General features: G+C 47.9%; 2 protein-coding genes across 2 annotated transcripts in view; one reads left to right on the forward strand and one right to left on the reverse strand.

Annotated features, from left to right (window-relative positions):
• Window positions 1-8,686: 8,686 nt before the first annotated feature.
• LOC130403932 (homeobox protein DBX1-A-like) lies at window positions 8,687-11,774 on the forward strand. Its single transcript, XM_056608480.1, has 4 exons — window positions 8,687-9,127; window positions 9,234-9,332; window positions 10,789-10,991; window positions 11,111-11,774. The coding sequence occupies exons 1-4, from the start codon at window positions 8,755-8,757 to the stop codon at window positions 11,435-11,437; spliced, it is 1,002 nt and encodes a 333-aa protein (XP_056464455.1). The 5' UTR covers window positions 8,687-8,754; the 3' UTR covers window positions 11,438-11,774.
• A 228-nt stretch (window positions 11,775-12,002) lies between these two features.
• nav2a (neuron navigator 2a) overlaps window positions 12,003-24,544 on the reverse strand; it is an 18,274-nt gene continuing 5,732 nt past the window's right edge. The window contains exons 5-17 of the mRNA XM_056608010.1: window positions 22,639-22,811; window positions 22,186-22,339; window positions 21,086-21,269; window positions 20,739-20,842; window positions 20,265-20,363; window positions 19,611-19,788; window positions 18,774-19,009; window positions 18,255-18,406; window positions 17,757-17,828; window positions 16,504-16,700; window positions 15,791-15,909; window positions 15,265-15,465; window positions 12,003-14,399 (exon numbers count right to left, since the gene is read on the reverse strand). Coding sequence (XP_056463985.1) covers window positions 14,274-14,399; window positions 15,265-15,465; window positions 15,791-15,909; window positions 16,504-16,700; window positions 17,757-17,828; window positions 18,255-18,406; window positions 18,774-19,009; window positions 19,611-19,788; window positions 20,265-20,363; window positions 20,739-20,842; window positions 21,086-21,269; window positions 22,186-22,339; window positions 22,639-22,811 — 1,995 coding nt within the window. The 3' untranslated portion in view covers window positions 12,003-14,273. The remainder of the gene's footprint in view (window positions 14,400-15,264; window positions 15,466-15,790; window positions 15,910-16,503; window positions 16,701-17,756; window positions 17,829-18,254; window positions 18,407-18,773; window positions 19,010-19,610; window positions 19,789-20,264; window positions 20,364-20,738; window positions 20,843-21,085; window positions 21,270-22,185; window positions 22,340-22,638; window positions 22,812-24,544) is intronic.

Here is a 24,544-nt window from a genome sequence, read left to right on the forward strand (position 1 = left end):
GGCCCACGGCGCTCCTACGGGGGGGTACAGAGCGGCTCAGGGGGCTACATCCTGGTGGAGGGAGAGACGGAACACGCCCGAGTCACCGGAGACTCGCCCCACTTTGTTGTTTAACGTGTCACTCCGTTACGCCTGACATTTTGCCAGGCGCTACTTTATTAGACGGTTTTCATCGCTGCCCGAGTGAAAACCCTACAATTCTTGAACTCTGTTTATTCTGATATAAACACAAACTGTTTAATCTGATACAAACACAAGTCTGTCTCAAACTGAGAAGCGCATACCTCCAAAAACGACATGGCTCGGATACCTATTAAAACAACTTTTTGACCTTTTGTTATATTTTTTAATCCAAAACTAATTATACTAAATTCTAGTGAAAATAAGATTTTTTATTTAAGCGCAAAGTATTTCGAATTGTATGCAACACACAAGTAACGGTCTTTCTTTTGGCCTCGTGTGCCAACGTTTCACAGAGAGCTGAGGGTCACGTCTAGAGATGCTGGTGAGCGTCCAACATGTGCCCTGGGATCCCTGCCTTCTGAGGGGAGCGATCAGCTAAACGTGGAACAACAAAAGCTTGCTGTGTATCATGGGAGGTTGAGTGCAAGATCCTGTGTCTAGACTTGCATGTACATGGCTCAGCTCCCCCCCCCCCCCCCCCCCCTTCCCACACACACACACACACACGTGCGCGTGCACGCCCATAAACACACGCACACACACACACACACACACACACACACACACACACACACACACACACACACACACACACACACACACACACACACACACACACACACACACACACATACGCGCACATTAACACACGCTTACACACAAACACACACACACCTACACCCAGATACACACACACAAACACTATACAAATTCATACAACAACAGCATAATTCCTAGCACATGTAAATGTATAAACACAAAGCAGACACACACTCACACACACACTCACACACACACGCAGACACACAGTGAGGCAGCAGTAGCAGCGGCCGCAGCAGAAGCACTGAAAAGATCATTGGTTTCCCCCTGTTATGCAAATGCATCAAAACGCTTGAGTGAGAATTATATATGAATCCAATGAGGCTTTTTCTCTCTTTTAGAAACGCTTAGCCACAAATACGGAGAGCCCTCAATGGGCCGCGTCCGCTTCGCTCCTCGGCCATGCGTATTATTCAGCTTGACGAGACGCAAACTGACATAAGCACCCGGGCTCACTTTCACCCACGGGCAATCCGATTATATGGCCAACCCAGGCTCAATGCTGCAGGGCCAACAGGCAGCCTGGACCGTCAAGGGCCCCCTCCTCCACCCCAAGCCCTGACGCTCTCCCCATTCATACCCCCTACAACCGGCCAGCACGGCCGCCACCTCCCAGCCCCACACACACACACACACACACACACACACACACACACACACACACACACACACACACACACACACACACACACACACACACGGACACACATGCTTGAATGCACGCACACACACATGCACGCACAAACACGTGCACACATGCACGCTTGCAAGCACACACACACACACACACACACACACACACACACACACACACACACACACACACACACACACACACACACACACACACACACACACATTCCCTCAAGGTCCCCCTGCACCCCAAATGAACAACAACTCTGGGGAACTTGTCTTTGGAAGCCCCCCTCTTTCAGTAGAAACAAGCAATAACTAAACCTCCCTTGTCTTCAATATGTGATGTTATGTAATAGTTAATGCAGCAATTAACTTGGGACGTTACGTTTGGTTTTTGTTTTGAATGAACATTGTTGTGTTGAAGGATTAAGCAAAGAGCATTGTAAGCCCTTTTTACACGTTCAACAGTTGATTGATTTTATTTGTTATCGTTATTTTTTTATGAGTCAAGGAAATATACTTTTCCAAAGCTAAAGCCCTCCTGTTAAAAAAACAAAAACCCAGAGGCAATTGATGTTATCAGAACACTTTTAATCTTGCCTGTACTCCAAAACCATGCAGCGCAGTGTGTTTCACTAACTTTTAACTCGGTTCATACACTCCACACTCCACCTGAGATGAGTTGAACAAGAGTTCAGCTCCATGAGTCGAGACCTAATGGGAAATATCGCTTTTTTTCCCGGGAAACATCCCTCCTCTAACAACACTCCCACACAGAGCAGTAGACAGTCAGGACCCCTTGGACTGCGTTATAAAATCCAAACCTAAACTCTTCTCTCTGAACTCTCTACATGTCCATCTCCTGTTCACGTCTATATCAAACAAGTGTTGGCCAGTGTGGGACGCGGGGCGAGTCATCCACATGGACGTCCCAACAGGAGATCTTCTCTAATTAAGCGGTGTTGACAACCAGAGAGACAGACCCTCTCTCTCATGCGCTTGGGTCTGCAGACAGGGCACCCGTTTAAACAGTGTCTGTTTACAAGACACCAGGCCCCAAAAAGCCAGGTGTTTGGGGTGGGGGCTGCGAACCGACCCTCATCCGTGAAACGAATGTGGAGATGAGATTAAATTTACAGAGAGATACATTTGCAATCTATTAACACTGCTTTCACCGTGGCCAATCGAAGGAGTGTGTGCGAGTCTTTTGTGAGTGAGTTTGTGTGTGTCAGTGTGTGTGTGTGTGTGTGTGTGTGTGTGTGTGACTAATTGTGTGAGCGTGTGTGAGCGTGTGTGTGCTTGCGCGCACACACACACACACACACACACACACACACACACACACACACACACACACACACACATAGACACACACATAAAAAACCTCCAAAAGCAACTCTGCAGACTTTTATACAAAGACTGTGACAGATAAGTGGAGAAAACTAGACACTCTCGAATAATCGTAAAGACGTTGAACACATTTCAAAAGTAGTTTGTGCTCCATTAGGATTATTGAACACAGTATTGATCTGTGTGTCTCTTTAGTTGCTAATAGCGATCAACACAGGTAAGAAATAGATTCAGGATGTTCCACCTGCCGGCGTTTAAAGAAAAAAGGATTTAGAGGACTCGGGTTTCCTCTGCACGTCTGTTTTTGTCTGGTATTAATGAGCAATTAACTTTGCATACAAGGTTACGGACAATAGTGGTTGGTTGTCAGATTATGCAAATGCCCTGGGTCGTGGATATGCTGAAAGAGGACGGGGAATCGGTGTGAATAGTGCGAGTTTGGGTTCTTTCTCTCGAGTTGAGAAAATGATATGCAAACTGTACCAACATCTGCGTTAAGAGGATTAGGACGCCACTCGACATCCAAGCGGACAATTGTTAATAAATGAGCAGCAAATGGGAGGAGAACGTCCCAGACTGTGTCCAGAATGGAGCGATGGCGAGGCGCATATTAAACCCAACTGAATACATTGTCTCATTTGGTGGTTAATTGAAACCTGTTGTAAATTGTATAAATAAAACCAAGGCGATGGATTTATTAATTGGCTACTGCGCGATCGCCAAACTTCCACTGAAGATGACAGCCATGGACATGTTCATTCTATAGGCAGGCCATACATAAATAAATATATACTTTTTTTTTTTCTTAATAAATACGCAGGTTTTTTTACCCCCTCGCCTACTGAGAGGACTTGTGAAAGGCAGGTGCACGGGGAGGGCAGACTATTGTCAGACTAAACCTCAGCTCCACTCGGGGAGAGGGGAGGGGCCCATGTTTAATACAAAGTTAATATCGATTTAATGCTTGTCACTACCCTTCTGAAGCTCGCGGCTTTGCGATCACTCGTTGAATGTCGAGCAGGGTTCTGCTGTGCGCCAGATGCTGCCGGGATGTTGACCGGCCGTCGGACCCGCGCGTCTGGGGATGAATGGCGTCTCCAAGACGCGCGGATAACCTTAATTTCGGAGTTGAAGGGTTTCCAACTGAAATCTGGTTTAGTGGAACTATAAAAATATCTGTTCAAGGATGATTATGCTGTAAAATAATAAAGACATATCCACTAGGCCAGGTCAAAGCCATTGCCATATAATTGTGATGTAGATACGTTTAATTGACAATTACTATTTTTAATTTGTTTACATTTATCATCAAAGATGGAGGCCTATGGGAGAGTTTGTAAGACCCACCAAATATCAACTTTATCACTTTAGACGCACATAGGTTGTGCACAGTAGGCCTACTTGTCTGTTTGGTTTTGGTACTTTCTATATTAATGTTGTTTCCTCTGCTTTTACAGATGGGTAGCCATCTAAAAAGCCAACTTAGCATCGATACCTCTGCCTTATGAAAAGAAGTCTTCCTTAAACAACACGACAACATTGAGTGAGGACAACAAAATGAAGATCGTGTCGCCCAGTCTGGTGTCTCCAGTTTGGAGGCTTTACCAGTCAGTCAGAGACGCTACGACAGGCCGCTAACAGGCGGATAATACCTCAATGGAAAATACTAAAATAATAATAACACATATGTTTATTTATTCGTTTTAATTTGCCTAATTCTGCGGGTGGCCCCTGGGACCCCAACGCATAAATCCACCCGTCTGTGCGGGCGCGCGCGTGGGTTTACGCGGCCGCGCGCACGTTCATGCGCGTACTTTGTGTTCGTTTAGATCGTTGCATTTATTTTTGTTCACAATGTATCAATACGATGTAAACGAAAACGGAGGGGGATTCACTACCATTCTCGAGTTTACAAGAGAGTAAAACAATATGTGTGTGCATGTGTGTGTGTGTGTGTGTGTGGGGGGGGGGGTGCTTGCGTGTGGTTGCGTGTGCGTGCGCGTGTGTGTTTATGTGTGTGCGTGCGGGGTGGATAAGCGGTTCTGCTGTTGGTGTGTCCTATACGAGTTTACAAACAGTCCTCAGCAATCTGTTCGTCCTGCGCCTCGGATGAAAAGACGGGGAGTTCCCTGCGTGATGCGCCGCCGTGCACGGCACCGTGCACGTCACCGATAAATAACGGGAGAATAATAAACAGTTAACCACCTGTCGGACCCGCTGCACAATACCACGCGCCATACAAACCCCTTCATGCATGGGGAACATATTTACTCAACCCTTTCAACGGGAGAGGGGGAAAGTGACGCAAGACAATAGTTAAGTTAATCTATTTAGTCGATTGTTTTGATATGTCCTGGCTCTGGTGGCGCAGGGGTGGGGGCCCCTGGCTGGAGGGGCCCTTAAGGCCCGGAAAGTCATATATGGTCCGGGTGGGACACGGCGGGAGAAAGGGAGGTGCTGGGGAGGCCTAATATCTCGGAGATGTGTGTTTAATAGCCTTAATTCAGGGCCGGGCCAGCTGTTTTACCCGGGTTGGTAAAAACAGGGGGGAGACCTCAGACCTGGCAGGCTTGCAAAGCGAGTAGAGATTGGTCTCGGTCACCCGGGCTGAGGCCTGCTTCCTGCAAACCATCTGCTTGCCCGCCACAAAGGGAGGATTTGGGGTAAACGCAAAGGAATATGGGCTCATAAAAAGCTTTGAAGGCCTCGTTGTGTATTTGGGATCGACTGTCTTAATGCGTTTTTTATTTTCGGGGGTCTCTCTTGGGGTCTCTACCTTTTATGGAGGCTCCGGTCTGTAAAGGCATCATTTCACGGAGGCGTTCCCTTTTAATTAGAGGATTGAAAACAATTTAGGCAATATTATTAATTTAATATGAATTAGAATAAATACGGTTCGAGTGGAAGAAGGCACTGCTTTGCAGATGGTTTATTGCCCGGTCACATAACCACCATCAATAATATTGTCGTAACATAATCGAAATCATACATTTAATTACAAAATGATAACAATAAGAGCAATTATTATAACTATCATAATAATTATCATTGTTATTATTAGTAGTAGTAGTAGTATTGAGATTATTATTATTATTATCATCATTATTATTGTTCCTATTGTTATTTTCATTATTATTATTATTATTATTATTATTATTATTATTATTATTATTATTATATCAGAATAACAACAGCAATAAATGCTATTCGGGGTTACGGATTGATTATTTTATGGCACTTTTTCGTTTAATTCAATAGCCTACATGTGAACTAATTAATTGATATTTGGTTTTTAGGTACCATATAGAAACTGAAGTGTAAACCAAAATCCTATTAATGAAAAAATAGGTTTGTTTTTTTACCATTATTCAAAATAAGCTGTAATTAAAATGACTATTTTATTCATAAAATTCGTTTAAAAATAAATGTATTTAAAGGCCTATTAAACGAAAAATACCGGTTAATTCAATGTTCTTTTCGGGATGAGGGAAGCTGGATCGAAACGAGCAGAAGTTGGGTGTCTGCCTCTCCCTCCTCCGGCGGGTTTCATGGTCTGAGGGCGAGGCTGACAGAACACGGCTATCAGGCCCCAAGTGGCTTTAATACGAGTTTTATTATCCGGGCTCTCATATGAATGCGCTCTAAATCAAATCACAGATGCACTTTTATTCAGCTGGTTAAAATAGCAGAACAAAACCGTCTTTAGAAATAAACCTTTTATTCCACTCGTTTTTTTTTTGTTTTTTTTGAATACCAAGGAGAGGGGTGCAGGGAGGAAAGGGGGAGGAAGAGGAGGAGGAAGGGGGGAGAAAGGGGGGAGAAAGGGGGTCCTCGCAGCTGAGGGTGACAGTTAGTTCATGGTTAACAGGATCAGGGCGCATGGTTGAGGGGTGCACACACTTCTCCGCCGACCGCTATGTGCAGCGGCCGTGGCTCTGCACTGAATGAAGACTTTCAGAGGCCTGTGATATTTAACACATCTGTTAAAGCGTTCTGATAGCAGCAATCCCCTTAAGACATTATTCCATGACGGGCCCCGGATTGAGTGCTGGGAAGCCTGTGTTGCATTGGGGCTCATTTGCATGAAGGACATACATATTGAGCAGTATCACTCTCATATAGTGAGCGATATCACTCTCATATAGTGAGTGGTATCACTCTCATATAGTGAGCGATATCACTCTCATATAGTGGGTGGTATCACTCATATAGTGAGCGATATCACTCTCATGTCGTGAGTGGTATCACTCTCATATAGTTGTATCACTCTCATATAGTGAGCAGTATCACTCTCATATAGTGAGTGGTATCACTCTCATATAGTGAGCAGTATCACTCTCATATAGTGAGCGGTATCACTCTCATATAGTGAGCGGTATCACTCTCATATAGTGAGCGGTATCACTCTCATATAGTGAGTGGTATCACTCTCATATAGTGAGCGGTATCACTCTCATATAGTGAGCAGTATCACTGTAATGTTGACAATATAGTGAGCTGTATCATTCTCATAGTGAGTGGTAGGCTACCACTCTCTTATGGTGATCGTATCACTCGTCTCATGTAGACGTATTACTCTCATACTCTCTATATTACTCTCATATAGATTGTATAGTGAGTGGTATCACTCTCTTAGACGATATAGTGAGCAGTTTCACTCTCATAGTGATCGATATCACGCTCATATAGGCCTGTATAGCGAGTGGTATCACCTCACATAGATGATATTGTGAGCGGTATCCCTCTCATATAGATGATATTGTGAGTGGTATCACTCTCATATAGATGATATAGTGACAGATCACTTTCATTTAGTGAGCGATATCACTCTCATATAGTAGGGGGTATCACTCTCATATAGTGAGTGGTATCACTCTCATATAGTGAGCAGTATCACTCTCATATAGTGAGCGATATCACTCTCATATAGTGAGTGGTATCACTCTCATATAGTGAGTGGTATCTGTCACTCTCATATAGTGAGCAGTATCACTCTCGTATAGGCCGGTATAGCGAGCGGGATCACCTCATAGATGATATTGTGAGCGGTATCACTCTCATATGGATGATATAGTGAGCGGATCACTTTCATTTAGTGAGCAGTATCGCTCTCATATAGTAAGCGGTATCACTCTCATATCGATGATATAGGGAGCAGTATCACTCTTTTATAGGCCGATGTTGTGTGCAATATCACTCTCATATAGACGATAAAGTGAGCAGTATCACTCTCTTATAGGCCGATATTGGAAGCTGTATCCCTTTCATACAGACCCATAGACTGCCTTATCACTCTCATGCAGGCCTATAAAGTGCACAAAAACAAACTAAGAAACTAAGAACAATATACTTTGTTTAAAGATGTGGGCTGAGATTGACATTATTAATTTAATGTTAATCTAATTGATTGCGATTATTATTATTATAATGTGATTAATTCTGCCACTATAAGAAATGTTACATGAAAAAAAACAACGTAAAAGCTCATGCTTATAATGTTAGTTTTTATGTAATACCTGAATAGAACACAGTTCACTTTTTTTCTTTACAAGTCCCAAACAATGTCAGATTGCTTTTTAATTAGCCCACTCGGGCTGCGGCCCAACACAACTAATTCCGCCTCTTCAAGGGAACCTGGTCAATATGCAAAACTGATGACTGTGCCTCTTTTGTGGAGGGGATATTGTGTGTCGCTTGCTTATGAAGTCTAATGCAATCATAAATTGTGCTCCTCAGCCAATCAGCGCGCCGGGCATGTCGTTTCAAAGCGACCCATGTGGAGAACTTTGTTGAACCCCATTGTTGGGGCTGTCAACCCTGAAAGAAGCGTTGGTGGGGGGGAGGGGGGGCAGGCGGCTATAAAGCGCCTGTCCCGACACCGAAGAGACCAGAAGAGTTACTAGCGCAGTTCAGACCTCAACAGATCTCCTCCACTTCTGCAGAGACGGAGTATTCCTTACAGCCATTTTTTGCGTTGACTGGACTATGATGATCCCCAGCGTGCTCGCGCCTCCCGGCATGATGTACCCGGGTCTTTACCACCCGGCGGCCGCCCTGCCGCTCCACCACCACCATTCCCTGCCGTCCCCCTACCACCACACACACTCCAGCTTCCTGGTGGAGGACCTGCTGCGGATGAGCAGACCGGCGCCCTACATGAGCCGGCCAAGCGCGCCCTCGGTGAGCGCGTCCCGGCTCACGGGGTCCGTCCCGGGCGCAGCGGAGCGCGGGATCATGTCGCCTCACGCCATGACGCGCGATACGCACTCCCCGAAATGCTCCTCTCTACCCACCAGTAAAGACCCCACTTTTCTGAAGTTTGGAGTAAGCGCCATTCTGGCTCCGTCACCAAAGACTGGTGAGTTACGCGTTCTTGGATGATCTGTGCTTCTGCTCACGGAGTGTTGTTGATAATGTGGTCGTTCTGTTGTGTTGTTAACCGGCGTTGTGTGTTTCGTCCACAGCATCATCTCCTCCTGCCATGCACATGCACTCCAAGGCCTTCGCCATCCCTTACTTTGACGGCTCCTTCCACCACATGTTCCGGCCCCCCTACCTCCCAGGTAAGGAAGCTTCACTTGGAGCTGATTTTACTTCGTCTCACAAAACTCCAAAGTAAATATACCAATGATGACTTTTTTTTTTTTATTATTTGAATAAATTTCCCCTAAAATTTGTTCATAAAATAGGCAATTCAGCGCCGGGGTTAAAGCGAAGACAAATCAATGTCTTATTAATGGGGTCCCCGTTGTCCGTGGCCCTTGGCCAATCCGAGCCCACCCCCTAATTAACCAATTATCCCAAATCGTCACGCTCTAAATTCGAGGCGGGCTGTGAGTGAGTCTCCCCTTCTTCCCATTGGGGGCGTTGGGGTATTTCCACGGCTCCGCGTTTTCCCACAGTGCTGAGCTTTCAGCACCATGACCAATTCGGTCAATACCCACCGGGCAAACCACCCACAGACCCCGGGAGTGACTTTTACCAGGCGGGCGAAAGGCGTGAACCAGTCATGCACTAATTTCCCTATTAGGCGCCATTGAGACTTTTCAATATTCTCACAAGACCACATAGTGCGCCGCTGTTCGTGATTCAGGGGTGCGGGGGATACAGGGCAGGGGAATGTCCCCCAAAACACTAGATTTAAAACGCAAAGGTGGAAAGAGAACGCAGTTTGGAGTCGCTTTAAATAAATATGAATGCACATCTCTCCACAACACTTTCCAACTGTCCATCAAGGATAGGTGACCTTAAACACTCACTCTGGTCTCTAAACGCTCCTCTAGTCTCAGAACAGGGCCAATCGAGGTGGTATAAAATAAAGAATCATCTCTTAGAAAAGTCTATAAAGTCGCTGGTTGCTGCTTTCATTCAGAGCCGTCATAATGGAGACGCGCCCTTTTCATGCGCTCAGCTCAACGCCTCCACACCACAACCCGAGGGGCCTCAGAGACCCTCCGTGTTCATTTAATGAAAATGATTTAAGGGCAGGCAAAAAAAAATGCGCCAGAGTCCCCCTCCACCCCCCCCTCTCCGGCAGCATCAGTATTCTGGTATGCGGTGGTGTTTAGTTTGAAAGTGTAAATCTCCCTTTGTGGCGGTAATATATGGCCTTCGCCGCCTGTCCCGAGTCCTTTCTGCGTTAGTTCATTACTACACAATTACCGTTCACGGTTTATTAACTCCTCTATCCGCCCCCGCGGGGTTCCTTAAAGGATATGCTCCCTCTTTACCATACCAATGAGCCGGGGGACCGGCCAATGTGCTAATTAGTCACCTCGTGCCATTTCACCACACACCAGAGACGCATTGACGCACAGCCCAAGCGTGGAGGAGGGAAAAAAAACTCCATAATAAACAGCTTAAAAGTTTAGAAGCAAAGTGTATAGACCAATAGGAGGAGGCCCCTGCATGGTGGACTGGAGAGGGTGCGTCTGCAAGGGTGGAGGGTGCGTTGATGTTTCCAACGCAAGAGAATTTGAGATTAAAGCGTAACGTTCTGGTGGTTCTTCTTCTCTGCAGCTTCTGCCTCCGTGGTACCCATGCCCGGGACCTTCTCCTGGCCGCTGGCCGCCAGGGGCAAGCCCAGGAGGGGGATGCTGAGGAGGGCCGTGTTCTCAGACATCCAGCGCAAGGCTCTGGAGAAGATGTTCCAGAAGCAGAAGTACATCAGCAAACCTGACAGGAAGAAGCTGGCCTCCAAGCTCGGACTGAAGGATTCCCAGGTGAATATGACATCAAGACATGGCACAACGCACATGCGCTGTGAAGCCTGTGAAACATTTTATGGCGGAGAAAAGTTTTGTTTTGCCCAAAAACTCAACGTTTCTGTTCCCATCTCCAGGTGAAGATCTGGTTCCAGAACCGACGTATGAAGTGGCGGAACTCCAAAGAGCGGGAGCTGCTCTCCTCGGGAGGTTGTCGCGAACAGACGCTTCCCACCAAGACGAACCCGCACCCGGACCTGAGCGACGTGGGCAAGAAGTCCTCCGCGGAAGAGGAGGAGGAGGAGGAAGAGGAAGAAGGCTTCCGCAGGGGGAGCGCGTCATGTCGCTCCCCGGCCGCAGGAGAACCGGTGAACAGTGTGGGCTCCAACATCTCCTCCCCCAGCCTTTCCAGCAAGCACTCAGACTTCTCAGACTCCGACGAGGAGGAAATAACAGTATCTTAATTTATTATGAAATACAATATATCTATATAAATATATGTGTATATAAAAACCCGTGTGTATACCAGATTTTTCCTGAAACGCAAAACATAATCGGTATGTGCAGTAATCCCTGGAGCCACCCAACTAAGAGCATGCTGTTTTAACGATGTTCCCCTTAAACAATGTTTCCCTATACTCCACTTCCCCTCAAACTTAACAATAGCACCGTCCACTCCAGGTGTTGCTTCTATTGAGATATTTGTTTGCTGTTTTGCACAGCTCTTTTTTGAAAACTGTACAGATCTATGTACAATTTTTGTATGGACATTTTTATGCCAAGAATATGACGTTTACTTTCATTGTGATCTTTAATTGCTTTTTGACCTGTGCTTTTTTTCACCGATAATTTATGAATTTGTTTAATAAATATGTTGTATTATTTGTTGTATATATGTTCACACATTTTTGTAAAAAAAACAATACCAAAATAAAATGCTTAATAATTAATATCTTGTGGTCTTCCGCTTGGTCCATTATAAAACAGTAATGTATGAGCATATATTATTTTCCTATGAATATTAAAGAAGTGCGTCGTGAAAAAACAGAAAGAAATGAGTGCCTCTTCAACCATAAATAATCATTAATTTTATTGAATCACAATAACTTAAGACTAGTACAGTGAAATCAGAGTTCATTCTCCAAGCCCTGCACAGGCCAGCGATGGGAAACTCCACCGCACCAGCCCCCATGAATAGAGACTGTACACAAAATACACCTTTTTCAAGTACTGTTACAAATCATCTAGAAAAAGTAATCAAAGGTTGCAAGGTCATCAGTCATTTACAAAGTTATGTTACATATAAAAATGTACATAGCAGAAAATGCTAAACATTCATTAGGGTTTGTTAAGTACCTCAATTCAATGCCTCATCCCACCCTTCTCCAGACAGGCTTAATACAAAACTGAACAGAAGTACAGGCTCTGTTTCCGTTGTGCTTTCGGTTAACATTGCCAGAGAGCATCTTCAAAAAAGAAAAGAAAAAAGCACAGACATTATCGTGGTGGTTAAAGAACTACAAGAACAAAGTATTCACAACTCTTGTTTGAATGCAGTGGAGCACCGTGGAGGTTTGGCTTCCATCTCGACAGCGGAATGAATCTTGCATAGGATTGGTGACCGATATACACTGACACTGCACAGCGAAACGCGACTTAAAGCGACTTCATGACGTTAATGTACAAAAAGAAATAGAGCCAGGTTAATCTCCAGATGAGCCATATATGATCTGTTATATTCTATGTTGCTCTTCTGGAAACGACCACTGGGCTATTTGTTAATCAGCCTCTGTTACCTTTATATTATCAACATCAAGTAAATTATATCACTATTATTTATTAACAAAGCAGCAAACGTACAATATTTTTCACATAACTGATCCGACATGTATAGCGTGGCAATAGTGTGTTCATCACAAACCACCGATTGGAACAGAAGTCAAGCATGGACACAAAGCGCACACAGGTTCCATAGATAAGGACGATGAGGTATGGACAGAAAATAGGAATTATCCTTATCTTCCCCCGACCGCACCGATACACAACATTGGGGGAGTTGACTTTAAACTCTTTTACTTTAGTATTTTCTTTGCTGGTTGTCCAAATATTTACATCTGGGTCTCAACATGCATACACATTGATTAAACATCTTTTAAAAGTCCTGCTTTTCCACCTGCTCCTCTTCCACTCTGTGGTACTGCTTTCTGACGTGAACAAAAAAAAAAGGTTGCCTCTCTGAAGACCTGTGAGAGCACAGGTCTCTGGAGAGTGCGCACCGAGCCCTATACGTTTTGTGTATATTGTAATTCTCTTACAGCTATGTAGACAGGTAACCAAGTAGCTAATGCACATCGTCTGTTACAAAAGAGCAAAAGAGTAAGGCATTGGTTTTCAGTTCAGTCCAGCACCAAAATACACTTGTGCTACGGTGGCCCCTGAGGGCCCAAGGACATCAAGGTTTGATGAGGGGTGAGTCCATGAAATGCAATGCAAAGACACAGAGAGTGCCTCGTTAAACTATAAGGGAAGTGTTGTGACTTCCCACGTGCAGGGGAATCACACCCGTTGAACACCCTTCCATTCCAAACAATAAAAAATAAAAAACGTCTGTTTCCAAATCAATCCACTGACCCACTCCTTTGTGCTGTTGAACGCTGGTCGCTCCAAACCCAGTCGTGAAACGTGCGGTGCTCCAGTAGAGGTGAACCTGTGGCGCCATCTACAGGGAGGACTGGCGTACTGCAGTTGGTGGCCGAATCTCAGGTCGTTCTCCACTGTGCGCGTTCACAAACAAATTACTTCGCCTGCCATGGTGTCATCCTTTATGAGTGATAGTGGTGAGTGGATGATAGTGTTCGCCGATGACAACTGAAGCCCGCCGATGTGTTTGGCTTTGACGGAGCCGTTGGACGCGACGCAAGGTGGCCAGTGGAGCCATTTGATTATTACGGCAGCGTTTCCTCATTAAACGCGACACACTATGCGTTAACTCTGAAGAACAATCGGAGCACAGGTGTCTCGGAAAGATGCCACTGGGGCACTGCGGTTAGGACACACAAACAGTGAAACACAACTCCTCTGTGACTGTGACTCTCTCTCTCTCTCTCTCCCTCTCTCTCTGTGCACTCGTCCATTCATTAGTGTCCCGTTTGGATGACCCGCATCCAAACCAAGGTGGCATGTTAAATTTTTTGGGGAGGAAAATCAATCATTCACATTCTCAACGCAAATAAAGAAAGGGTTTAAAAAACAACCACCATGTGACCGGAGAGTGAACCCAGAGCGTGAGGGTTACTTCTGTCACAAGGTGGACTCCAGGGAGGAGTCCAGCAGGTCGTCCTGGTGGCTGTTGCTGTTGGAGTCGCTGTCGTAGCTGTGGGGGCTGGAGGACGTGGCCGCCTCCTTCAGCCTCATCAGCATGTTCATCTGGGGGGGGGGGGGGGGGGAGAGACACAGGAACAGGGCGGGGGTTAGGAGGGGTTTTAATGGGAAGGGAAGGAAGAAACACTGGGGTTCTTCAGATGCTGTGACAATATGTGTTTGATGACACATTTGTTGATCTTCACACTTTATCTAAGAGTATTAAGATTGAAAGATTGTGTGCCTGGCACTTGGTTCTATGAACATCCTTACTGCGCCGACAGCGATAGATCGTTGTTTCTCATTATTCTGACAAAAGTACTTATTGTGAGTCATGTTGGATAAAAGCGTCTGCTAAATGCCCTAAATGTTAAAGATCTGAATGACACAATTGTGGATATTCACAACGACCAACAGAAGTAAACATGAAGGTATGATTTGTGTGGCTGTGTGACGTGTCTCTGTGTGTCTGTGTGTGTTTCTCTGTGTGTGTGTGTCTATGTGTGTCTCTGTGTGAGTCTCTGTGTCCCTCTGTGTCCCTCTGTGTGTGTCCCTCTGTGTGTCTGTGTCCCTCTGTGTGTCTGTGTGTGTGTCTCTGTGTGTGTCTGTGTGTCTCTGTGTGTGTCTCTGTGTCCCTCTGTGTGTCTTTGTGTGTGTCTGTGTATGTCTCTGTGTGTCTGTCTCTCTGCGTGTGTGTCTGTGTGTGAGTCTCTGTGTGTGTATTTGTGTCCCTCTGTGTGTGTGTCTGTGTTTGTCTGTGTGTGTCTCTGTGTTTGTGTCTCTGTGTGTCTGTGTGTCTCTCTGTGTGTGTGTGTGTGTGTGTGTGTGTGTGTGTGTGTGTGTGTGTGTGTGTGTGTGTGTGTGTGTGTGTGTGTGTGTGTGTGTGTGTGTGTGCGGCTGTGCGCGTGTGTGTGTGTGTGCGTCTGCTCACCAGCGGGTCTGCATCACTGTCGCTCTGGGGGGGCTCTTTGCGGGCCCCCTCTCTGGGGGCGGAGTAACCGTCAAACCCCACGTCCTCTGGGCGGAGCTGCAGCAGCGGCGGCCAATCGGCTGGGGTGGGCGTGGCCGACCAGGGGTAGGTGTCAATCACCCAGTGGGCGGGGTCTTCCCAGGCTGCCCTGCGACCGTACAGCTGAAGAAAGAGAAGCATACGAATGATGAAATGTCCTTACATCTAATAATAATACATTGTATTTGTATAGCGCTTTTCTAAGTACTCAAAGACGCTTTATAGAGTGAACACAAAATAAAACAATTTAATTAGAATGTATATATCAGTACAAAGATAAAAATAAAAGGAAGAAGGAGAGGGAAGGGGAGGAGGTTATGTGGTGAGATCAATCTTAAAGGGGTTGGTTTTGAGGGCCTGTTTGAATGAAGGCAGTGAGTTAGCCTCTCGGCGTGGACATATCTCCATCGTACGCCGCGGTCGTACGCGCGTGTCCACGCTGGTTTACCTGCAGCCCCTCCCTGATGGCCTCCAGCATGTAGGGGATGATGGAGTAGTTCCACAGGTCGGTGAACCACACCCGGGAGCCCTCCACGTCCATGGGGCAGGAGAGGAACAGACGGGGGCCTGGGGGACGGGAGGAGACGGGAGTGAGACTCACAGCGCCACCAGAGGGCGCCCCCAACACATTTGCCACCCTAGGCGATCGCCTAGGGCGCCTTTGCCCACATTTTACTTTTGCCTTGCACCAAACACAAAAAGATATTCAGTAACATGACAGCATCATCAAAAACCGTGTTTACTCCGTCTCCTCCTTGAAGTGCAAGTGAACCCCCTGCTACAGATTGTGGGTTCACTGGCACTATAAGGTGACAAATCAGAATCAAATTCCTATTCTAATCCTATTCCTGGTCGTTATTGTAATAACACTTCCTAAACATGCTCACGGTGTTCATCCATCAATCTGGGTATTATCCAGTTATGAACCATCTGAGTGTGAGTGAGTAAGTGAGTGAGTGAGTGAATGAGTGAATGAGTGAGTATGTATGTGTGCGTGCTTGCGTGTGTGTGTGCATGTGCGTATGAATGTGTGCGTGCATTTATATATGTGCATTTGCCTGCGTGTGTTTACATAAACGTGTGTGTGGGTGTGTGCGTCTGTGCGTGTGTGTGCGTGTGTGTGCGTGTGTGTGTATATATGTGTGCGTCCGTCCTGCTCACCGATGGTGACGTCGGAGGAGCTGTGTGCCTCCAGGAAGCGGTTGAGGTGGTGCCACACGCGCGGCATCCAGTCGATGACCTTCACCAGCTCCAGGTTGCGCGAGCGGCTGCCGATCTCCGTCTCGATCAGCTTCCTGCGCAGGAAGCGGCCCAGGAAGCCTTTCACCGGCTCCAGGTGGTTGGCACACAGCACCCACCTGAGGACCACACAGGTGAGGGGGGGTCAGGGACACACGAGGCAGTACCAACGCTCACTGAAAGAACCAACACTCACTGAAAGAACCAACGCTCACTGAAAGAACCAACACAGTTAATGAAAGAACCAAAGCAGTCAATGAAAGAACCAACGCAGTTAATGAAAGAACCAACGCAGTTAATGAAAGAACCAACGCAGTCAATGAAAGAACCAACGCAGTTAATGAAAGAACCAACGCAGTCATTTAGAGAACCAACGCAGTCAATGAAAGAACCAACGCAGTCAATGAGAGAACCAACGCTCACTGAAAGAACCAACGCAGTCAATGAAAGAACCAACGCTCACTGAAAGAACCAACGCAGTTAATGAAAGAACCAACGCAGTCAATGAAAGAACCAACGCAGTTAATGAAAGAACCAACGCAGTTAATGAAAGAACCAACGCAGTCAATGAAAGAACCAACGCAGTCAATGAAAGAACCGATGCAGTCAATGAAAGAACCAACGCAGTCAATGAAAGAACCAACGCAGTCAATGAAAGAACCAACACAGTCAATGAAAGAACCAACGCAGTCAATGAGACATACATAAATAATAAGGTAACACTTTACAATACAGATTTAATTCAATACAATTGTATTTGTCTCGCCGCTCAACACAGGTACAGCCTCAAAGGGCTTAACAGGCCGTATATTTATGACCCCTCACCCCTAACCCTAGCCCCCAAGACGGCAAGTAATTTAAGGTATTCATTTATACATAATTGAGTAGGGTTAGGTTGAAGCCCTGACCCTAGCCCTAACGATACGATACGATACAACTCTTAATCCCCAGTAGGAGAAATTAGTTTGTTAGAATAGCCCATTTGTTACAATAACCCCTATGCCAATGATTTATACTAATGCTTATTACTGCGTTCCTAAATTGTATAACGGTTGATTCATGGACCCTTATTGTGAAGTGTAACCAATCCTAGCCCTGCCCAGGTGGAGGTCTCAGGTGGAGTTCTCAGGTGGAGGTACCCGGTGGAGGTCCCTGGTGGAGGTCCGGGGTATTACCTGAAGTTGTGGTGCAGCTGGAGGTTGGGGGCGGAGGACGTGGCCTGGCTCATGGTGCCGATGATGTACGGGCTGTGCGGAGATCACATGGTCGGTATGAGAGGTGGAACAATCAACATATAACGTTAAGTAACTTTATAAGATATGGATTATTGCAGAATCCCTGTATTACAATATTATCGGTCTCGTGAGGTACCCTGTGATCACACCCCTAGTCTGCATACTGACCAGTACTGGTCCTTGCTCTCTGTGTGTGTGTGTGTGTGTGTGTGTGTGTGTGTGTGTGTGTGTGTGTGTGTGTGTGTGTGTGTGTGTGTGTGTATGTGTGTATCTGTGTGTAACTGACCAGTAATGGTACTTGCTTTGTGTGCGTGTGTGTGTAACTGACCAGTAATGGTACTTGCTGTGTGTGTGTGTGTGTGTGTGTGTGTGTGTGTGTGTGTGTGTGTGTGTGTGTGTGTGTGTGTGTGTGTGTGTGTGTGTGTGTGTGTGACTCACCAGTACTGGTACTTGCTGCTGAAGAGGCCGTTGAAGATCTCCCCCAGGGAGCTGACGTGGTGCAGGTTATCCAGGATGACCACCAGGGGGCTCTCTGACGCCGGCTCCCCGCTGCACTGATCCGCCAGGCTGGAGAGGTACTGCCGCAGCTCCTACACACACACACACACACACACACCGACACCCACACCCACACACACACACGCACGCATACACACACACACACGCACACCAACACACCAAACACACACACACACACACACACACACACACACACCCCGTTAGACACCCCTTTCCCTCTTCAAGGCACCGCATTACACACCACACACTGCACCCCCCACCACCGTGACCAACCCCTCCAGCTAGGAGGAGCCGGGGATCGAACCAGCGACCCTCGGGTCACAAGCCAACCCACGTCCCCTATCCCTCGTCCCGGCCCCGCCTCACCCCCATCCCCCGCTACGCCCCACGGCGTCGTAACCGGACCCCCGCCCCCCACCCCCCTGGTCCCACGCGTACCTTGCTGGACTTGTGGTCCACGTTGAAGGTGTGCACGGTGCGGGGGCTGGGCGTGCGCCCCTCCTGCCGCAGCAGGTGGCGGGAGAGCTGGTGGGCCAGGAAGGTCTTGCCCGTGCCGCTGGGCCCCGACAGGATGATGCGGCGGTGGTCCCGCAGCAGAGAGACGTAGCGCTGCAGCACGGGCCGCGGGATCAGCGTGTCGAACACCAGGGAGTCCACGCTGTCGCAGTTCACGTCTGGGGAGGGGGGGGGGGGCGCATAGACACACACACACACACACACACACACACACACACACACACACACACACACACACACACACACACACACACACACACACACACACACACACACACACACACACACACACACACACACACACACACACACACACGTTAACCGCAGGCACTCGGATAACCCCCCAGCACTCGATTGCAGGCACTAGTGTGTATGGGGGATCTGGTAGTAGAGAACCCACAAGCACAGCTAGAGCTAAAATTGCCTTTTTTTCAACTTCAACATCAACCGTTACCGAGAACATACATTACATTGCATACACTACATTATGTAGATATAACATTACAAGGTGGACATTTATTTAATCTCTGCGTTCACATTTCCTGTACTCATATTGTGTGTGTATATAGATTTTCTTGGTGTCGTTAATCCTAATCTAAAAACTTCTTGTTGTTAGTACTACCAACCCGATTCCGTACGGAACGTCAAACCGGAAGTCAGCCCCTCTAGATCCACCTGCCCCGCCTTCCCCCCCGGGGACGCCCCCTCCCTGAAACACGGCCGTGTGTCGCGCGAGAGGACCGCCGTTGTCGTGGCTACCTTTGAGGCGGATGTTGATGGTGTTGCTGTCCCCCACCAGGTAGCCGCAGGGCAGCAGCTCCGGGGCCTGGGCCGAGCCGTGCGCGCTCAGCCGCTGGATGTCCCCGATGCGGTAGCCCTCCACGCTGTCCGTGGACAGACCCAGCTGGCTGCTGGGGTCCACGTGGGTCACGTACTCCTGGGAACAGAGTCAGAGCGACGCGCCTTTAGATGGACCCGTGGTTGGTGTAGGAGCATGCGAATGAATGGATTGAACGGTTCGAGCAAAGCAACAAAATGCTGAACGCGTACGTTTTTTCTAGTCGCGTGTATTCAGTCCCTGATGACCCAGATCCTCATCATCCACCAAAGATGTCTGTCTTGTTTGATCGTTGCTTAGGTTTTTTTTAAATTGTTGTTATTAACAAACCTCCTCCGTCATCATGCAAACTTTCCTTTGACCATAAGCTGTCTCTTTGTTTACAGAAGCCGGGTATCGCTGGAAAATCACAGTTTTGGTGTTTATGTTTTGTATAATTTCGTTATAAACTGTTTGAACAGTTCTCCCCATCCTCGCGCATCACAGTCCAACCCAGCAGAGCAGTAGAGCGAGCCCTGCAGGCTGAGAGGAGGCCTGTGAGAGCTCTCTCTGCGCTGCACTTCCTGCGGCTGTACCTTGAACAGCCGCCGGACCACCCCGTCCAGGACGTCCCACTTGGTCTTCCCGCTCACTCCGATGCAGCCAATCAGGAAGTCACGTGGCCGAATTTCCTGCTACGGGTTAAAACATGTTTCAAAGTTCAGCAAAACGGATAACACCTCACAGGTAACATCGCAGATAAATGGTAAATGGTCTGCATTTAAACAGCGCTTTTCTTGCCAGTGGCCACTCAAAGCTCTTTACAATATTGCCCCACATTGACCCATTCAACCACACATTCACACACCGACGGCGGAGTCGACCATGCAAGGCGACAGCCAGCTCTTCAGGAGCAGTTAGGGTGAGGTGTCTTGCTAAGGAACACCCCAACACTCTAGGAGGAGCGGGGATCGAACCAGCAACCTTCCGGTTACCAGCCAACCCGCTCTTCCTCATCCTGAGCCACATGCCGCCCTTGATCTGTTCAGACGTGGGTTGAGCAGTCTCACCTCCGCCCACTGGCTGTCCTCGTGGTCCAGGCTGACGACGATCTTGACGTGTCTCCCCTCCTTCCTTCCCCCCCCGTCGCAGCTGGTGTCGTCCAGGAGCATGTCTGGAGAGAGACGGCACAGACAGGAAGTCAAACCTCCATCATAACTGTACTTAAGATGCGTTGTTGGGAAAAATATGGTATCATTTGTTTAGTGTTTTGGACAACGGGTGACACTCATTGGAGATCAGTTTAGGGATAAGATCGTATTAATTGTGTAACATTTCCGGTAAAATAATTCTGTTTGTGTTAGTTTGTTGCATTCATTGAAAGTGTCCTACGGTCGACTTCCCCCTCCTTCCTTACCCAGGCTGGTGGACTCGCTGGTGGTGAGGTTGAGGCTGTGCTCCGACAGGCCCGGCCCGGGGCCTGGGTTCTGGGTGGTGTGGTGAGGGGAGGAGGAGATGGAGACCTGGGAGCCGGCTCGGCTGCAGCCATGGCTGTCCAGCTTCAGACGGTCGTTCTCCGACTTCAGCTTCTCGATTTCGATCTGCACGGGTTGTGTGCGCACATAACAGGGTTGGTTAACAACGCACTGCGGAAGGAAAAACGTAAGGCTTGCACAATTAATGGGGGTAGCTGATAATTTGTGGAATTTGGTGGGCAAACACATTCTTTACATAATGGGCATCAAACCCAACCCTGGCATTGTTAATGCCATGCTCTACACACACCAGTGCACTTGAAAGGGTCCAGGGTTACTTGGTAGGGTCATGGGTGTGTGTTTGTGTCTGTGTGTATGTATGTGTGTGTCTGTAGGTATGTGTGTGTGTGTGTGTGTGTGTGTGTGTCTGTGGTGTGTGTCTGTATGTGTGTGTATGTGTGTGTGTGTGTCTGTGTGCGTGCTTGCATCTATGTGCGTGTGTGTCCCTGTGTGAGTGCATCTATGTGCGCGTGTGTGTGTGTGTGTGTGTGTGCGTGCCTCTATGTGTGTGTCTATGTGTGTGTGCGTGTGTGTGTCTCTATGTGTGCGTCTATGTGTGTGCGTCTATATGTGTGTGTGTGTGTGTGTGCGTGCCTCTATGTGTCTCTATGCGTGCGTCTATGTGTGTGTGTCTATATGTGTGTGTGTGTGTGTGCGTGCCTCTATGTGTGCGTCTAGGTGTGTGCATCTATGTGTGTGTGTGTGTGTGTGTGTCTCTATGTGTGCGTCGATGTGGGTGTGTGTGTGTGTGTGCGTGCCTCTATGTGTGCGTCTATGTGTGCGTCTATGTGTGTGTGTGTGTGTGTGTGTGCGTGCCTCTATGTGTGCGTCTATGTGTGTTTGTGTCCCTGTGTGCGTGCCTCTATGTGTGTTTGTGTCCCTGTGTGCGTGCCTCTATGTGTGTTTGTGTCCCTGTGTGCGTGCCTCTATGTGTGTGTGTGTGTGTGTGTGTGTGTGTGTGTGTGTGTGTGTGTGTGTCTACCTGCATGCGGTTCATGGCCTCGCGGAGCTGGTCCAGCTGGTGGGCGGAGCTCAGCGCCTCCAGCCTGATGTCCGTCAGCTTCATCTCCTTCTCCCGGAGCTCACTGCGCAGCTGCATCACCGTCTCCGCCTCGCTGTCCAGGCACTCCGACAGGCTGCGCACACACACACACACACACACACACACACACACACACACACACACACACACGCAGGGACACACAAACAAACACACACACACACACACACACACACGCACACACACACACACACACACACACACACACACACACACCCGGCCACGCAGAGACACACACAAACACAGAAAAACAAAACAAACAGTTAGCCGAAGGCCCCATCATAGCAGCCTTAGAACCACAAGCCGAGGGCTGGGTTGTTGCGACGGCTCTGAACACAGTCTCCCCCCCCCCCCCCAGAGAGCCCTGGTACGTACATGGAGTTGGAGTGGGTGTTCCTGAGCATGTGGCCGCCCGACGCAGAGCCGTTGTGCGACAGCTTGGGCGAGGAGGGCAGCGAGCAGTCGGCCATCTCCTCGATGTCCGAGTGCGAGGAGGCCGACTTGGGGGACTTCTTCTTGCTGAAGGCCTGCTTGAAGGAGCTCCGTAGCTGGGGGACACAGAGAGGAGGAGACGGGGGGTAAGCATTTAACACTTTGGGTAGGATGACCCCCGATCACAGGGCGACGGGGAGAGAAGGGAGGGGTCGAGGTCAGGGGTCGGAGGTCGGAGGTGGAGGACGACAAGGGGCGGTGAAGGAGGGTCGGTCAGTTGGAGGAAGTGCAAGAGAGGAAGAGGAAGTAGGAAGTGGGGAGGTTCTGGGGGCCAATCGGCCGGGGCTCTAAGCACAAACGTCTGTGATGTGTTTCAGAATATAAATAATCAAACCAACGTGGACATGAAAGGTTCAGTCGGGCTCTAGCCACATGGTCTGTGATTCATATTAAATCTAATAAAGGAATCATTTCAACGATAAACACTGCAGAGCTATGTATCTGTATGGTTTGTGTTATGATCGTGTTCAATGATGGATGCCATCTGTCTTTATCAATAGCACTCAGGAGAAGTTAAGTTACTTATTGGAAGTCACTTTGGATAAAAGCGTCTGCTAAATGCCCTAAATGTTAATGTAAGTAGTGTGCTTATGCATGTGTAGCAGTAGTGAACTAGCTTATAACTAGTTTGTGTTTAGAAGCCAACCACTAGGCCTCATAAGGGGATCGAAGGACCGAAGAGGAACAGAGAAGGGCTCTCAAAGGGCAGAGACGGAGACCGTTGTAGTGAGGGAGGGAGCAGGACGACAGGGTTAGTCGGCTCTAAGGGAGGACGTGGGAACTTCGGGATCGATTTAATCGTACGACTACCACATTTTCCCCCTACACACCCGTTACCGATCTTACCTCGTAGACCTGTGGAACCACATGAAGCGAAGCGCGGATCAGAGAGAGAGACAAAACAAGAGAGGTTCACGTGGGCATGGGAGCGCTTGGGAGCGTGTCAATGCACAGAGGGGGAGGCAGGCATGCAGTAACCATTCCTAAGGGACTTGCGCTGAACGTGCTAACGCTTACAGGTCTGTATGGGGAAAGTGGGCTGCTTAATCGAAACTGCCAGAGAACAGAGGAATCCTTTGGTGACTCACTGTCTGTAGTCTCTCTAACAATCTCTCAACATCTATAAAGAAGACCCTTGGTAGATGGTGACGTGTAGAGCATTATAGATACGGTACATCTGAGAACACACACCCACACACATACGCACACACACCCTCACAAACCGGGACACCTGGTAGCTTGAGCTGTTTGTTTTCACTGTGTGTTGCAGGAGGTCCTGGTTTTACCACACACCCCCCCAAGACCCCCATACTTAACAAAAGCCCTGGCACTTTCATCCAGACACCTTCCATGTTTAGACTAGGCACACAGGTCTACCAGCGGCTAATCTACGAGGCCTAAAGTCTACGGGACAAACAGAGTGGCCGCTTCGGCATACGTTATCTTCTTCAATCTGTCCGCCGCTGCACATCACAATCTTTCAGCCAGAAGAACAAAAAAGGAAAAAAAAGGTACGATTTAAAGGTCAACATTTTTTATCAAGTGATAAAGGTTTCTCGATGGGTTAGTACTAGTTGTTTCATGACCCTGGATGTGTGATCACTAGACACTACTGGATGAAACTCAACCGCTACGCGCTAACTCAAATCTCTACAGTCGTATTCACCTTCTCTCCCGTAAAAGACGCCTAAGGAAAAACACACAACAGGTCAGACGGAAAACAGAGCACACCCGCACACAAAGACACCAAAAAGACGCACACCAGTGCATCGAAGACCAGAAAAAAACC

This window comes from Gadus chalcogrammus, chromosome 14, assembly GCF_026213295.1.
Source record: "Gadus chalcogrammus isolate NIFS_2021 chromosome 14, NIFS_Gcha_1.0, whole genome shotgun sequence".
Classification (NCBI taxonomy): domain Eukaryota; kingdom Metazoa; phylum Chordata; class Actinopteri; order Gadiformes; family Gadidae; genus Gadus; species Gadus chalcogrammus.